The 18,026-nt window shown below is 47.0% G+C and overlaps 1 protein-coding gene across 3 annotated transcripts in view; it reads right to left on the bottom strand.

Annotated features, from left to right (window-relative positions):
- Positions 1 to 18,026, bottom strand: part of ADGRG1 (adhesion G protein-coupled receptor G1) — a 422,546-nt gene that overhangs the window by 23,294 nt on the left and 381,226 nt on the right. For all 3 annotated transcript variants that reach the window (XM_069654230.1, XM_069654221.1, XM_069654239.1), the window contains exons 7-10: positions 15,576 to 15,707; positions 10,440 to 10,556; positions 7,601 to 7,646; positions 1,348 to 1,448 (exon numbers count right to left, since the gene is read on the bottom strand). In XM_069654230.1, coding sequence (XP_069510331.1) covers positions 1,348 to 1,448; positions 7,601 to 7,646; positions 10,440 to 10,556; positions 15,576 to 15,707 — 396 coding nt within the window. The remainder of the gene's footprint in view (positions 1 to 1,347; positions 1,449 to 7,600; positions 7,647 to 10,439; positions 10,557 to 15,575; positions 15,708 to 18,026) is intronic.

The raw sequence follows: 18,026 nt of genomic DNA, 5'->3' as shown, positions 1-18,026 counted from the left end.
AATGAAGGTGTCGATCACCACCGGATCAATAAGGTAAAAGCGATTTCCGAAATGATTCACAAAGGAATACATACAAATTGCGAAAAACATACAAACAAGAATTTATTTTTCCTTATTGATCCGGTGGTGATTGCATACTTGGGTCATTCGGTTCCTAGAACACTATTTGGGAAATATCGATGGCACTTTTAGCACATTGCACTTTACAAATATATTGTGTTGGCTTTTTTATATGTGTATTTTATAAGCCGGTTGAGGCAGCTATCAAATGAAATATGTTTAAATAAATTGAATCATTTGTATTCTGATCGACCCATTCAGCCCTCTTTTGTTCTTTGATTTGTGATGGGATGCTTCAGATGCGTATTTTCACAGCTGCGCAACATGGCGCGTGCACTTGGCACGCTGTTTCTCTCTCGCCCATCTGCAGCTTTTCACATCATCGCAAAGGCTTCCTCGTGCACTTTTGCATTTGGCTTGTCCCTTGGCCATTTTCATTTCTACACACCTGTTTCATGTTTGATCCTTTCGGCGACCACATACCTCTGAAACATGGGGCAGGGAATGGAGAGTAGTGCTTGCTTCTAAACATCATTTTAGTGCCCACCTGTGGGAACCCTGGCCCAAATTAAGCATAAGCATGCTTTTAATATTGCAAAATGATGCACGCTTTTTTAACCCTTCATTTTCTGGAATGAATAACCTGGAATTTTGCAATGGCTTGAAAATTAAGTCATCTGACGTTGAACATGAACATTTGTCTGCAAAGTGATTACTTATCAGAGTTTATGTGCATGTTGATTACAAAGAACCACAGTGATAATGGGCAGCAGGAGAGATAAAATCAATGGGGGTTCCTGGCTAATTTGCATAACAAAAAGCCCTTTGGGATCACGAGAATGACCACAGACCTTTATATCTGAGATATGCCTGTCATCAAAGGGTTGCACGACTGAATCACTAAATACCCAATGCACACACACGTTTGTGCTCATTTTCTTTTTGTACAAAAGTCACCATGACAATAAAGCTTCTGTAAATACGAGCCATGCATAGAAGTTGGGACAGAAAAAGCATTGGGTGTGAGAGTGTGTGGCTGCGATTCACTTCCATTGTTGTGAGCCTGCTGTCTTTCGATGTGTTGCAATCGGGCCGACTCAGAGAAACAAACGATCTTTAATTTAAAATGACAAACAGTGAATTAATTGTAAATAAACATATTGCTGCAGGGGCAGTCTGCTGCTGTGGCCCAGGCCCCCGACAGCCTAATTGCAAATATACCTCCACAATTGTCCTAAACCGTGTTGGCGAGTCTGGGATTGTGGTTTCCATTGTGGTGGTACTTACCATCAGCACAGCAAAGTAGGTCAGGTGGTCGCAGTGGCACTCTGTCTGCTTACGTGACGTCACTGTTTGGCAGCCGGAACTGTTCCAGACTCCTGTCTCACCTGGGACAATCGAAGAGATTCCATTCAGGTCAATGTACATTAGTTTCGGAATGTCAACTAATCTCTAGAACAGGGGTCTGCAACCTTTGGCTCTCCGGATGTTTTCAACTACGACTCCCATGATCCCCTACCATTGAATATGCTGGCAAGAGCTGGCAGGAGTTGTAGTCCAAAACATCTGCAGAGCCAAAGTTTGCAGACACCTGCTCTAGAAAGGGATTCACTCGCTAAATATGCTCCCCATTAAGTAAAACCTCAGCGTACAGGTGTCTGCTGACGAGCCATCATATAGACCCATCGGCACAGGGCAAAGGGTTCAGAGGTCCCTTTCTCCTTGAACAACGGGGGCAGGAATGTCATTTTGCCCCCGAGGAGATGATGTAAGTACTTGCATGGGGAATACACACATCAGTGTGGAGCTGTGAAGGCCTGCCCCTGCGGTCTCCACCCTCGCTGGGCGTGGCAGGCCTTATGCTTCCTGTCCTGCTCGGCTCGGGCCTGGTGCAGTGTTCGCACGCATCTTGCAAAATGAGCACGTGCTGTTCACTTCAAATTGGGAAGGCCGCCTCAACATCACCGTAGCCCTGTTTGTGGGGACTGTAGAGATGCCATGCCCCTCGTTCTGCTTTTGCTATTTCTTTTTTCTCTTTAATATGTTTCATCTTACTTGCTTTGACTTTTTGCATTTCACTTCATGTGCGTTTTTTCTTTCCTGACTCGTTCTCTTTCTTTCTAAATCTATTTTCCAACCATCTCACCTCTCGACGCTCGCTTTTTCTTTGACTCTCTGATCTGCCTCCCATCCCCCAACACCTCCATGATTTTGCGGCTGTCTCGGTCTCCCTCTCTCTATTAAGTGGTGATTCAGCCCCCACCAGCTCCCAGATCACATGCCCCTGGCCGATTTAAACTGGATATCACTTACTCGAACTCAATAAGATAGCTCAGCATGTTAATGTACCCGCAGTGTAACGCTGCATGCAACAAGGCAGCCCAGCTGCCTAAAAGACGAGTGGAATGGAAGAGAGGAAAATATGGAGAGGAGAGGAAGAAAGGTATGAGAGGGAGGAAGGTAGGTGAAGACATGGAGAGGGAGGGAATGGGCACGAGGTAGCAAAGGTGGAGAGTAGAGGATGGAGGGCAGGGTGGGGGAGAGAGAGTGTGGGTAACTAGGTCTGGGAAGAAATAATGAGGAAGGGATCAAGAAGTAAAGTGTGGAGAGAGAGAAGGGGAGATGAGTTGCAGCCATGGAAGGGAGGCTAAATGAAGCATTTGAAGGATGGAGAGGGAGGGAAAGAAGAGGGAGTGACAGGTGGAGAAGATGGAGGATGAATGGGTAGAGGGTAGCAGTGGGAGGATGGAGGGATACTGGGAGGGGGCGGGGGAATGCAAGTGTGGAGTGGCTGTTGCAGGGAAGGTGCATATGTGCAAAGTGGCCCTGCACGGTGCAGGAACTCCGCCCTCAGACATTTGCACACAGACACAAACCCTGAGAAAGTAAAGGTATAAGACAGAAAAGTAATCAATACCCACATAGAAGGGATTTGCTGTCCTCCAAAAGGTGCAGCAGAGCCACAGGCCCTCTGAAGAGCAAGCCTTCTCCAAGGCCCTCATTCTAGCTGGGCTGAGGAAACACCCACCCTTCACTTCGATGTTCACCCCACCTGATGGGCGGTGATTCTTGTACGTTTCCTTGGGACAGAATTATACTTTCAGCACACCACATGGGCTTTGGACTGTTTTTTTTCCGCGCTGTAGGTAAGGGGGCCCCAAAACATATTTTTGAAATGGGCTCTGCCACAGGTTCACATGGCCTTGCAGTTCCATGTTGCTTTGGGTTCCCTTCTCCCACTGCCACTGGTTCCTCTGATTTCTGTAGGAATGGTTCCATGCGTGACACAAGTTTCCATTCCTAGCGGGCATGCCTGTGCTGTCTCAGCTGCGGGGCAGTGGCTTGAATGGCCGTGCATTATGGCCTACCTCACTCCCCTCTTTTGGGCAGATTTTGGGTCGTCAGCATTTCTGATATACTGCACCTCATGGACACCATTACGGATGAATTTATCAGACGGCAACTGTACATGAGAAAACCTTTGCATGGAAAGATTGCATGTAATAGGGGTCATTTCAATGAACTATGTGTCATGTTCTGAATGGGTTGCCTGTACTAGTCTCTTGAATGAAATACAGAGTATTATACTATGCTCCTCTAGACGCCTTACAACACAATCCCATGGTTTTACCAACGATTTTAAAGTGTTCTGCAAACTTGTTGGTGCAAATCATGCTCACTTTTGCAGCATTACGGTTAAGGATTCGGAAAGTGCATAAGAATAAAAAAGCTCACCCCCTCCTAAAAATCAGAAGTTGGCACCCATGCATACTAAGGCTTTGCATTGAACGGAACTCCGCATAATATACCTCTCATTGAGCAGCACACACCCAATAGAAGGTTGCAGAATACCTTCAATAGAGCAGCACACGCCCAATAGAAGGTTGCAGAATACCTTCAATAGAGCAACACACCCAATAGAAGGTTGCAGAATACCTTAAATAGAGCAGCACACGCCCAATAGAAGGTTGCAGAATACCTTCAATAGAGCAACACACCCAATAGAAGGTTGCAGAATACCTTAAATAGAGCAGCACACGCCCAATAGAAGGTTGCAGAATAAAAAATAAAAAATAATAATTTAGCATTTATATAGCGCTACGAACCCCGTAGGTATCTGAGCGCTGCTTATTATTACCCACGGTGTGTGGTGCTCATTTATCTTACCGACCTCGGAAGGATGAAAGGCTGAGTTTGGCCCCACCGGGATTCGAACCTGCGTCAGCAGGCTCTGCACAGATGTCAAAGCGGCTCTACTCGCTGTGCCACTTGACCGGAATACCTTCAATAGAGCAGCACACGCCCAATAGAAGGTTGCAGAATACCTTCAATAGAGCAGCACACGCCCAATAGAAGGTTGCAGAATACCTTCAATAGAGCAGCACACGCCCAATAGAAGGTTGCAGAATACCTTCAATAGAGCAGCACACACCCACTAGAGCTTTGCAGAATATACCTTCAATAGAGCAGCACACACCCAATAGAAGGTTGCATAATCTACCTTCAATAGAGCATCACACACCTCATAGAACGTTGCAGAATCTACCTTCAATAGAGGAGCACACACCCAATAGAATCTACCTTCAATAGAACAGCACACACCCACTAGAGCTTTGCATAATATACCTTCAATAGAGCAGCACACACCCAATAGAAGGTTGCAGAATCTACCTTCAATAGAGCAGCACACACCCAATAGAACGTTGCAGAATCTACCTTCAATAGAGCATCACACACCCAATAGAACATTGCAGAATCTACCTTCAATAGAGGAGCACACACCCAACAGAATCTACCTTCAATAGAGCAGCACACACCCAATAGAATCTACCTTCAATAGAACAGCACACACCCACTAGAGCTTTGAATAATATACCTTCAATAGAGCAGCACACACCCAATAGAAGGTTGCAGAATCTACCTTCAATAGAGCAGCACACACCCAATAGAACGTTGCAGAATCTACCTTCAATAGAGCATCACACACCCAATAGAACGTTGCAGAATCTACCTTCAATAGAGCAGCACACACCAAAGAGAACGTTGCAGAATCTACCTTCAATAGAACAGCACACACCCACTAGAGCTTTGCAGAATCTACCTTCAATAGAGAGGCACACACCCAATAGAACTTTGCAGATCTACCTTCAATAGAGCAGCACCGCACCCACTAGAGCTTTGCAGAATCTACCATCAATAGAGCAGCACACACCCAATAGAGCTTTGCATAATCTACCTTCAACAGAGCAACACTGCACCCAATAGAACTTTGCAGAATCTACCTTCAATAGAGCATCACACACCTCATAGAACGTTGCAGAATCTACCTTCAATAGAGGAGCACACACCCAATAGAATCTACCTTCAATAGAACAGCACACACCCAGTAGAGCTTTGCAGAATATACCTTCAATAGAGCAGCACACACTCAATAGAAGGTTGCAGAATCTACCTTCAATAGAGCAGCACACACCCAATAGAACGTTGCAGAATCTACCTTCAATAGAGCATCACGCACCAAATAGAACGTTGCAGAATCTACCTTCAATAGAGGAGCACACACCCAATAGAATCTACCTTCAATAGAGCAGCACACACCAAAGAGAACGTTGCAGAATCTACCTTCAATAGAGAAGCACACACCCAATAGAACGTTGCAGAATCTACCTTCAATAGAGCAGCATACACCAAAGAGAACGTTGCAGAATCTACCTTCAATAGAGCAGCACACACCCGATAGAGCTTTGCATAATCTACCTTCAACAGAGCAGCACTGCACCCAATAGAACTTTGCAGAATCTACCTTCAATAGAGCAGCACACACCCAATAGAGCTTTGCAGAATCTACCTTCAATAGAGCAGCACTGCATTTAACAGAACTCTGTAAAATGTTTGACTTGTAGCAGTCCTCGCATATAGTTGTAGGCCCTGGGAAGTAGCACTGCTCCCATGCAGCCCACTGCATAATATATAGAACGTAAGGGCATGCAGACAGATCTCTGTAGAAAACACCGCTCACAGAGCTGCACTGCACACAGATAGAACTCAGCAGAAAATACTTCCATTTGGTCACCACTACACAAGCAAGCTTCTCTGCAGATTATACCAGTGATTGAGCAGGAACAAGGCTGGCATATTACTACAGAATACGTCATTATAGAACAGACCTGCACACCAAAAGAGCTTTGCAGAAAATACAGCCAATAGATAAATACTCTACCCCACAATTATCTGTAGAATACACCACCCAAAAGGGCCGAACTAAACACTGACGGAACTCTGGCGAGTGCATCTTCCATGAAGCAGAACTATACCTCGGCAGATGCCTGGAGCGTGTATCTTCCAGTGAGCAGAATTAAACCCTGACAGCTCTCTGGAAAGTGTATCTTCAATGGAACTAAACTATACCATGATGGATATCTGGAGAGCGTATCTTCCAGGGAGCAGAATTATACCGATCGATCTCTGTGGAGGGCATATTCCATGGAGCATAATTATAACTGACGGATATCTGTGGCGTGTATCTTCCATGGAGAAAAATTAAACCTTGATAGACCTATGGAAATTGTATCTTCCATGGAAGTGAACTATGCTTCGGAAGATCGCTGGTGCCTTTATCTTCCATGGAGTAGAATGAAACCCTGACATATCTCTGGAAAGTGTATCTTCGATGGACCTGAACTACAGCTTGGCAGATATCTGGAGAGCGTATCTTCCATGAAGGAGAATTATACCCTGATAAATCTCTGTGGAGTGCACCGTCCATGGAGCAAAACTACAACTGATGGGTATCTGAAGAGCATATCCTCCAAGGAGCAGGAAAGAATCCTGACAGATCTTTGGTGAGTGTATCTCCTCTAAAGCAGAAATATACCCTGACCAATCTCTGGATAGTGTATCTTCCATGGAGCAGAATGATACCCCCCAGATCTCTGGAGAGCAGGTCTTCCCCAGGGCAGAACCCTATTCTGACAGTTATCTTGAGAGTGTGTCTGTGGGATATGACATGTCATGTTCAAAAGGCTAAGTAGCTCAAGCGTGATTAGAAATCCCCATAAAACTTCCTGAAATACGTGGGGGACACCCACACTTTCCATAACACCTCCTGCTCAATCCTACAGACCTCCCCAGCTCATCTTAGCACGAGCTCCATCTCCTCAGACATATCTGCTTAAGATGTTTACTCCACGCATTATATCTTCTATGGAGCAGAGCTATGCCTGGACAGATCTCCGCAGGGGTCCTTCTTTTCACCCTTCTGAACCAGTCCAACAAAAAGATGACTCTGTAGCCATACCCATTCCCCGTCCAACACTCCAACCTCCCCTAAGGCTGGACATAGGGGAGGTGGCCTTTCCAATGGATAGGTTCATGCCTGGTTCCTCATCTGTGTTGTGACAATATTCACTTTTCCCCGACGGATTGTCATCTGTGCACCCTTCCTCCCACCTCCCAGGTCCCATTAGCTTCCTGGGCAAGTCAGGACACTGCATTTCTGCCACCCTATTTTAAAGGCACCATGTTCTGTCTTAGTACTTACTCTCGGAGTGCGAGTCCCAGAAGACACATAAAGGCACCCGGCACTTCTGTAAGGAGGGAAAAAGAGAAAGCATTTAGTGATTGTGCGGTTTGACCTAATCGTGCAAAATTAACAGAAGTGTTTTGGGGATCCATGGTGTGTGACACAGCAAAAATGCAGAAAAGGGGCTAAAGTGAGCAGATACGAGAAGACGCTAGAGTTGAGGCTTGGTAACTACATGCGAAATCGAATGGAGGAAGGCGGACACACATGGAAGCTGGAAAAGCAAAAGCAAGGGTTGCGACATAGGGGTAAAGAGCTAAGAAAGACCTGCACCAAAAGGGGGAGAGACCACGAGAGGGTGACGTAGGGAAAGTACAAACTGAGGCAAGGAAGTGAAGATACAGAGATGAGGAGTACGAAAAATTCCAGACTAACGATGGGACAGTAGAGACTCAGAAAAAAAGGATGACCATGAATTAGGGAGAGAGGGAAAGAACAGACTGACAAGGATAAAGAGATTGGGCTTCATCACGAGTTGGGCGGTAACACCGGTGCTCTTAGCGCCAGCGTTAATAGCCCTACTGCCAAACCCCAGCGCTAATAACGCCAGATCACGGGTTTGGCCGAACAGGTATTGCCCATTCCCCACTGAGCACATTCGGGAATTCCCCATTCCCCATTGGACTCATTGGGGAATTTTCATGCTCTTCGGGAAATCCGTTGGCGGGAAGAGCACGAAATCTCAGCGGATTTCCCCCAGCTCAGAGCTGGGGGAAATCTGCCAAACCTGTGATTTGGCGGACCCTTAAATGCGGCGGTAATAGCGCTAACGCTGCATTTAAGGGTTACCGCCAAACTCGTGATGAGGCCCATAGAGTGAGAATGCAACAAGGATGAGGGGCAACAACGACTGGAGCGGGAGATGCAACTACACCTACCTGATGGAAGCGAGCACACAACCTAATACTATCAGTCCAGACCCCAAACGAAGAGCCGTAGGAAGAAGCCGCTACTCAGGACTCATAGCGGTAGTACCAGAAGCATGTCAATGGCAAGATTAGCAGACTAAGAATGTTCTAAAGCCTTATACTAGACATTCAGGATGCATCACTGAAGCACAGACCAGCTGTAGTCTAGATTGGTTCCAGGTAGGCTTTATTTCACATATGTACAGTCTGTACATTACTCCAGTTACTCTTGTTATATTTACAGCATGCGTAGACATTGACAGGGACATGGGAAGGTATAAACATCACTAACAAAGGAGCAGACCCACCGGCCATCCATTCATCCCAGCTCAGGCCCCCAACTGACACTCACAGAACATCCACACACAGATCCACCCAACATTCTCCTGAGCTGCATTCATGCACCAACATTCTACAGCAAGCACCCAGGCCAGTGGCAAGACAAGACTACATTACAACATCTCCCTTTCATACCAGACTCGCCACACACAGCAGTCAATGGCAAGATTAGCAGACTAAGTGCTGGATCCTGTGACCACTGACTTCCATGGAAATATTGTCAATCCATGCACCGTAAGTTCACAGGTGAATCCCAGTGACCATAACTAAGCTGCCATGGGCTTAGTTACATGACCTGTGGCGGTGATGGGGTGTCATATCAATTAACCTCCTACAAACCTTGGCAAATCTCATTATGGACAAAGTCTCAACAGAGGGGCGATAGCAAGGCAACCACACCTCTTCCGCATGAAGAAATGCAGCCGGCGCTCAGAGAAGACACAACAGGGTCTCACAAACATGCAAAACAAGCAATCACAAAGCCAACAGTTTAGGGTTTGCTAATGGAAATTCCTTTGCACTCCCCTCGCTCCACCCCAGTGCCTTACATTGTATACTGACAGTATCATGTCACATTTCACATGTTTGTCAATATCTGTGGATCCTTCTGTTTAGTACCAAAGAGGAGCCAAAACGAATGGTAGCACTAACCTGCCACCCGTGAGCCAGAACTAACGGTGGCTCTAAAACACCACCTATTTGCCAAAACGACGTAGAAAGATGGCACCTCCATAATGCCCTTCCCAAATTATTCACACTTCATACTAGTAGTTTCACCTCACTAGGTTGCACTGAAGTACAACCTATGAGCCAAAACGGATTAAGCTCTATGGTCACCATTAGCTTTGGCCCTGCCACACCGTATAGAAAGAAGGGAAGGAACCCCCGAACCGCGTGTGAGCCGAGCAGAGGGAACTGTATAATCAAGACCAAGGTAACCAGGCCTTGGGAGTGGAATACCAAAGTACTATAAAAAAAAGCAATTCTCACCCAAATAAATACAGAGAAAAAAAGTCAACTTGTACATAAATGAGTTTGGAGTCACCTCCAAAAAATCCCCAGATCCTGTATAAATGCTGAGAGGTCTGGTCAAATATTCGCCTCGTGTTCTGGTCAGAGCAGGGACTGCTCCAAAGGTACACATACCGGAACACAACTGTAATGTATGGTGCTTGAAAGCAAACAAAACATAGCCCAAAAGCAACATCACAATAAAGAGAACAACCAAAGCCTGTTAAGATGCATGGAGAGATAGTCAAACACATTAATAAACTAGGCTTTGCTGCCGTCGCCATCCGAGCTCCCACTGATGGGACAACAGCGTCTATCTGTGTTAAGAATCTTTGACTAGTGAGTCCATGAAAGGGCTTTTGGACAATTCTTCAACTTTGTCAGTGGACATATGTCCCAGGGCAATGCAGAGAGTAAGACCAGCCACTGTGTGTCGGCCCAGGCAAAAGAAACACTAGCAGAGGGGGAGGAGTCTGAGGATAAAAGGTCCAGGTTCAGCAGTGGCGAGAGGGTGATGCAAGTGGAGGAGAGTGGCTCACCTGAGAATGATGGTGGTGGAAGGTGAGATTGACGGGCTCCTGGAGGTTTTCCACGTGTGTGTTCTCCACGCTGATACCGACCACCTGGTCATTAAGGATTTCACTTGTATTCTGGGGCTAGTGGGAAGAAGAAGGCAGGTGAGTCTGTGAGGCGGTGGAGAACTTCTCAGGCTTCTGCTGTCTCGCGTGGCAGAGGGTTACAGTGGGGTAAGCAGTATACAATCATTGTACAGTCATTTACGCTAGCTTGTTTCATCAAAAGGGAGAGTTACTTACCTGCTAACAATTATACTGCAAAATTCTGAAAAAGTTTCATCACCTCTAAACATTATGGGAGTCTTTGGCTTCAACCTATTTTTGCACCTTTTGCTGAAATGGAAGGTTCCTGTTGTGATTTCCATAAACTGGTTGGGCAGAACAACTGTGGAACTAAAATGGTCCCCATGCTGCGGAACCATTGCTACCAGAAGCAAAATACAGTGGCTTCCTACTACACCAAGCACAGTGCCCCCCTTTCATAGCGCCAGCATAGCCGCCCCTGGCATGCAACGCAGAGGAATTTGGCAGACATCCCTATCATGAGCACATCACTGCTCAATGGGCATACCCTGAAATGCACACATGCATGATTGAGTGGTTTACTAAGGTCCCTTTGTACTGTGCTGCTGGGATTCTTACATGCCATATAGTAACCAATGCATGAATACAAAGCAGCTACTGCTGAAGGCTGGACTGCTGCCAACTACAAGATAGTCCTGGTGTTGAATCTATATGAAGAGATTAAATGCATCATTACCTTGATTTATGATAATACAGACGCTAGGAAAGGGTCTCTATCTGCTAAGGTAAACTGGAGTTCTCTCCTTCTTCAGGGCCTTCGTTAAGAGGCAGTTGAATATAAGAGCACACAAGGACTGGTTAAGCCAGCATAGCACACCACATAGGCGGCCACGCCTCTGTTGCCACAAAAGATTCTGTGATGCTTGCTTTCACTGTTTTGCTCCAGATCACTGTGACAAAATGACTACTGTTCTGTAGTAGTGAGTAGTGAATAAAACTCCTACTGAGCCCCACATTCCTACTAAACCATCAGTGATCCGATCATAAAGGTGAAAAGGGCACAGTCCAACAGACATACCTCCTTCACCAGGTTGAGGGCAGGCTATACACCTCTAGAGGAGTATGAACTGGTACGGAAGCAAACCAAACAACAATACTGCTGTAGTACCAAAATTATCTAAAAAAATGGAATCTTCAAATAAACTAACAAAAATGCACACAACTAAAACACGAAGGTGACATCCTGTAAGGGAAAACATAGAGAAAGCAGACTTTTGAATAAATACATTCTGGGTTTGTAAACTGGGATGATCAGGCAAATGATTACAGGAGCAATGTCAAAGGTATTGCAGATGTCATTAAAAAGGTAGAGGATAAGGTCCTTTACAGCAGAGGGCTTCAAACTGTGGGGCGCGAGAGCCTAGCATGAAATGTACAAAAAAAAAGAAAATTAAATTTCTTTCATTTTTTAGATTGGGGGAAATGGGCAGGGGCGGCTCACATGGCCGGACTGGACCATAAAACTGTCTCCGGCACCAATGAAAAAGCATCCTGCAGTTGCAAATGGATATGTATTCCTTTAGTCACAAATGTTTGAATACTACCCGGGGGGGGAGCGGTGTTTTTTGTTAAAATGTAAGCTAATTGTGATATTCCGAGAATATTTATTCAGCAACAATGGTCAAAACTAAAAGCTGCATAGTGAAGTAACTCATCAAACTGGCCCACATTGGCCAGGAAAGTGGCCCATTCGGACTGCCCTACACTAGCATTTAGCATTTTTGGTACGGGCCCTATAGGCCAGTCCGAGCCTGGCAGCTCATCCATAAGGGCGAGGGGGCATCCACCCAGTGGCCCCCTCACCCATTATGGAGGAGACAAGGAGCCAGCCCAGTGAAACACTGAGCACTCCCTCAGCTGCTTTTTCCAGCTGAGGGAGTGCTCTTGGGCTGGCTGAACTGTCAAAGGGAAACAGTGTTTCCCTTTGACCTTTCAGTTCCCCAGTCACACATGCTCACTGAGCCATGCAAGGCTGAGGGAGTTTTGCTTTGCCAGTTTTTCATAGCTCATTGGAAATTTTGGCTGGGACACTGCATGTTTGATATGATAGGATATGATGGGTTATTCATAACGCGCTTAATACCCAGAGGTTTCTAAGCGCGGACCCGGGGATCGAACCTGTGGTGCTCCGTGTCGTCTTGCTTCCAAGGCGAGAACGTTGCCCCTGAGCTATCCTCACAAGACTGTATGTGCGAGGGGGAGCTCCTGCGCCACCTCTCACATATGGACAGAGCAACCTGGAGCATTTCAGCACCCATGCGCAGACCCCTCTAGAAGGTACGTTTATGTTTTTATTTTTTATTTCAATGTATGTATGGATGAGCGAATGCTTGTGTTATGAGTGAGTGTATGGTGATGGGTGCTTGTATGAATGATAGAGTGATTGCTGTGTGAGTGAGCGTGTGTGTGTGTGTGTGTGTGTGTGTGTTTGTTTTGCTCTGTTGAGCTGATTTTGGCAAGGAGGGGGGAAGGAGGGCTGTACAATTAAGGCATTTTAAAAATGCCTTTGTTGCACAATCTACTTACCCACCTGCCAAAATCAGCTCTCCTTCGGTGGCGCTGTGGAGCCCAGGGGACAGGGATGGTATATTTTTTTACTGGATAACCATCATAGATGTCCAGTCAAAAATATCATGCTTTCCCCCTTGGCCCGCCAGTGCCAATTGCAAACTGTTTGGCTTTTTACCCTTTTATTTTTAAAGTATGCTCTAAAATGCAACATTTTAAACCATTCTTTAAAAAAAATTCACAGTGGTGGAGCCCCAAGCCCCCCTTGATTGGTTTGGGGCTCCTGAATCCCCCTTGATTGGTTTGGGCTCCCTCACTGCGCTCGGTCGATATGGCCTTTTTGTGGAAAATATGTATGGCCTTCTACTTAAAAAATTCACCAGCTCCCACTAACCCTCGGACTGTGTTAGGAATGGGGTGGGGGGAGCCCAGGGACTGTGGTGGGAGCACTGGGATAGGGGTGGGAGCACTGGGATAGTGGTGGGAGCAGGGTGGGGAGAGCCCAGGATCTGCGATGGGGTGGGGAGAGCCCAGGGACTGGGTAGGAGTGGGATGAGGGAGCCCAGCGACTGTGATGGGAGCAGGTGGGGGAGCCTAGGGACTGTACTGGGAGTAGGGTGCGGTGACGGCACGCATTAGTTCATAGTTATTTGTACATACTGTCCATTGGTATGGTAATGTTTATTTATATAGCGCCTATACACAGCCAAGTGTTTCAAAACGCTCAAGGAGGGAAGGAACACGGGGAAAACAACAGTCGCTCAGAGCCCTTGAATTTCTGAGACGATAACGGTCTGCACAGGCAGATTAAGTGACTATGATACATTTAACAGTTTAGATACATCAAATAGGCTGGCAATTCTGCATTTTTTTCAAGTGCACATTAAGGGGTGAAGACAAGGGAGAAGAGACAGATGATCTTCAGGCAGGGCTGTATACAGATCGTGCAAGTGCGGGAGGGAAAGGGAGGGGCAGGGGACCAAGTGCGCCCAGTCAGTAGAGACTGGTGAAGTGCGGAGCGAGAAGCTCTCAGGGCATTTTGGCATTTTTGGGGGGCCCAGCCTGCCAACATTTTGGTCAGGGTTGGGCCCAAGTCAAAAAGTTTGAAGGCCACTGCTTTACAGGGTGGGTTGCATTTTGCAGTGCGCTAGAACTGTCTGTTGTTATAATAATAAAGAAGATATTTGTATACAACCTTGACTGGACAGTCCTTTTTATCATTGGGTAATAATAGAATTTTCGCTGTGTTGCAACTAACCAACGATCCACGACCTTGCAGCGATAAGCCTGCCGTTCCGTCCACGTTATCAAAATTGTACAAGAATGTTTATAATTTGCTTGTGTTTCCAATCTGTTTGGTTCCCTTCTGGTGCACTAGAGGTGTGGGGCTGATTGATGGTTTAGAAACCGATATTCATCCCTGGAAGTTTGATTCATCACAAAAGGTTTACCTGCTGGGCTTCACTTTTAGATGGCCCACGCTGCCAATGACTGGCATCGCTTTGTGAAACTAAATAGCCATTGAATTAGGATGCAAGATGCATCTATTGGATAAAAGGAAGGCATAATTTAATGGCTATGCAGCCTCCTGGGTTTAGTGATAAGGGTTTGGTGGGCGCAAGTAGGGTGTGGGGGGGGGGGGGTCGTCAGTGCAATGGGTTTAATAACCCCATTCAGTACCAGCTTTCAAAACGGTCATCCAGCCCCCGTCACACCCCCCCCCCCAAAAAAAATGGGGCTGGCTCTGCACCTACTTATCCTCTTGTGGCCCTTATCTGCTGTTTGCTTTCTCTAGAACGTGAACAGCCGCCAGCACGCTTCTCGGCGCTAATGTCTATCAAAAACATTGCTACCTGCATTTGCAACCCGAAAGCTGCGGAAAGAGGGCTGTTTTGGGAGGCGGGCGGGGGGGGTTGCTAAAGGGCAGATGGCCCTCCCCTCCGTGTCCAATGGGAGGCAATTCACAGGGCCAGAGCCTGGTCGGTAAAACATCTGTCACCGGACAGGGTTATTTGGACTCTATGGGACTGCAGCGATGGGGCATTGTGGGAGCATCCACTACCACCAGGAGTGCAGCGCTGGAAGGCCTTCGTGAGTAAGTACTGGCCTGGTGTTGTGGCGTGCTCCGGGAGTCATATAGGGTAACACGTCAGAAGTGTCCGTTGCAGCGCAGGTAGCCAGGCGGTGTCAGCAGAGCTGTGGTTGCAGAGTCACTGGATAATGTCTGGGGGCATTCGCTGGGGTCGGGAGACTCTATACGTGTGTGTGTGTGGGGGGGGGGGGTCGAGTCCTGAGTGAATACATGGAACAGGGTCCACAGAAAATGGCGCTCTGGAGCATTCTCCTGTGCATGTTTCTTCTCACAAAACCTTAAGAACTAAATAGGCCTATCACGCGACATCACATGTGTCCCTTGAGCTTTCCTGTGGGATTGTGGGTGTTTTTATCACCAATTCAAAGATGCCGACTGCATGTGTCCCGCCCCCTCCCACTGCCCCCTCCAATTACCTTGAACAATGCGGAGCTGTCAAAGCTGACAATCAGGAGCCGCTTCTGGTCGCCCTCACTGGCGTTCTGGAGGAGGCTCGGCGGAAGCGACACCGCGAATGACCCCTTCTCGCGAGATGCACTTTGACCCATCTGCAGAAGGGAAGAAAACAATGGCTGACAAGCACGCGGGGGAGGGGGGGGCTAGAATGGGCAAACACACAACAATGGGATCTTGGCGGTCAGGCTTCCCCATCACCACGACTCCCCTTTTCATGATTATGTTCATGTCCTTAGGATGAGAGGTCACGTGTCCCCACACAGTGACTGCCCAAACCAGTGCTGGATTAAACCATGTGGAGGCCCCTAGGCAGTCGAAAGGTCAGCCCCCCCCCCCCGACCCCCGCAGGGGCCCTAAAAGGAGTGGCCCATGGGCTGGTGCCTACTTGGACTAATTGTTCATCCAACACTGCCCTAGGCCATTGCCCTGCCATATTTGGACTATGGTAATGTCCTGACTCCAGAGCCCCAGGCATCCCTTGTTTCTGTGAAACTTGGAAAACTGGCATTTGTAGGGTAACTGGATAAGCCCAGCTACTACATGCTGCAGGGTTAGCAGACCTTGAGAAAGAGCTGGCATGTTTCCAGGATAGAATACTGCCTCTGGCATCCTCTAGTGCACCGACCTTAGATTTACACATCTATAGTTATACTTGATTTGAGACTGGCTGAGAGTTTCCGAAATTCTGCTGTAAAGCAGCGACCATCCAGGCAGAAGAGCGCCGCTCTCCCAATTGGTCAGATTTTCACCTTAGACACTGCCGTAGCTAGCCAAGCAAATATATGTTGTACACAGCGACAACACTTTCAGTTAGCAACTGTAAAAGTATGCACTTCGTTTTTATACGCATAATTCTAAAATTGCAACCTTTCCATATATTTGAGGTACAATTTTAATTGGCGTTTTAGTTTTGGCTGATATAGGTGGCAATTGCCACCTGTATGCAAAAAGATTGGTACAGCAAGTATCCCGTGGATGGCATTTGTGGAGTAATACGTATGCACCTGTACTATGACAAAGAGCCAATTCTCCGTATTGTCTAAAATCTTGTCACAATATGATGATCTGAGAAAGTACGTTCCCCTGGCAAAACAAGCTGTCTGAAGGTAGTGGGTTAACTGTAGCCTCACAGAAAGTCGTACTTAGATTATTGGCACTTTGAGGCAGAGGCGTAGCCAGCATTGTCAAACAAGTGGGGCCTGAAGCTAATGTACTTGGGCCCGCCGCAGCGACATTAACATCAGTAAATGCCCACACAGTGCTTCTGGGTGGGCATTTACAGATTTTGGGTGGGCCTTGCCCGCTCAGGCCCTGCCCTGTCTACACCTCTGCTTTCAGGTGATTTCCAACAGCCATTTCTGACTGCAGATGAATCTGTCTGAAAGGGAATTGGTGAATTGCAGCCATAAAGCCGCCTCTCCTGTTACAGAACGTCTTAACCAAATGTTACTGGAACTACTTGGCTTCTAATCAATCCAGCATCCCAACCCACAGCCCTGGATTACAGTCCCGTCCGCGGCTCATTGTTTCTTCATTTTCGCAAAATGTAAAGAATAATACTAGCATGTTATTATTGTTAGTACTAACATCATTTTAAGATTATTGGGGTCATTTTGAAAAATAAATAAAATACAATCTAAAAAGCTGTACTGTTAAAAATATCTATGGGGGAATCCATCTCCCTGTAGAGAAGCTACAACTATTGTCTTTGCCAATGCTTGCTTAAAAAGGCCCATTCAGCCCTGCCCTCACCACTCCTTAAAGATCTTAAAACGAGTCCAGCCTCTCACTTGAAGTTGAGAAAGGCCCGTCTCGTTCGACCCAATGACCCCCACTACAGCCAGCTGCATGGTCGCAGAGAGCTGCTTTCTAGCTCTCTAGGGCCTACTCCAGGGTAAGGTAATACTAGGCTACCACTTAGGGGGCCAGAGAGTGGGCGTGGCACATTGCCCCGCAAGCGGCATACATGTCCCTACTACGGAATCGATCACGTGCCCTAGGTCGTCATAACACTTGCCCCGCCCGTAGGTCAATCACGTGATGACACCCAGTTTTCTTCCGGTTCACCTGGCTCAAGGCAAGTGTGAGCTCAAGGGAGAAGGAAGTGAGACGCTATAGTATTAACTGCAGTTATTTTCTGTTCTTGCCCCACATCCTCCTCTCAGTCCTCGAGCCCCTTGTCCTCACCGTAGAGGAGCGTCGTGACGTCCTAGCCCCCAGGACTCTTTGATACCACTGCCTGGTTCTAGTGGTTTCAACCAGTTTGTCTAGAGTCACAGGGAGTTCAGAAACCAGCAAAGGAATAGCGAAGGGGGCAAATTGAGCCATGCGAGGCCTGAACATCATAAGACAAAGAACCAAACAGAGCATCAACACCTCGGGAAGATAGCACAGGGGCAACGCACAAATCT

The sequence above is a fragment of the Ambystoma mexicanum genome, chromosome 1p (assembly GCF_040938575.1).
Source record: "Ambystoma mexicanum isolate Mex_15411 chromosome 1p, UKY_AmexF1_1, whole genome shotgun sequence".
NCBI lineage: Eukaryota > Metazoa > Chordata > Amphibia > Caudata > Ambystomatidae > Ambystoma > Ambystoma mexicanum.
This window is presented reverse-complemented; position numbering and strand designations above follow the sequence as displayed.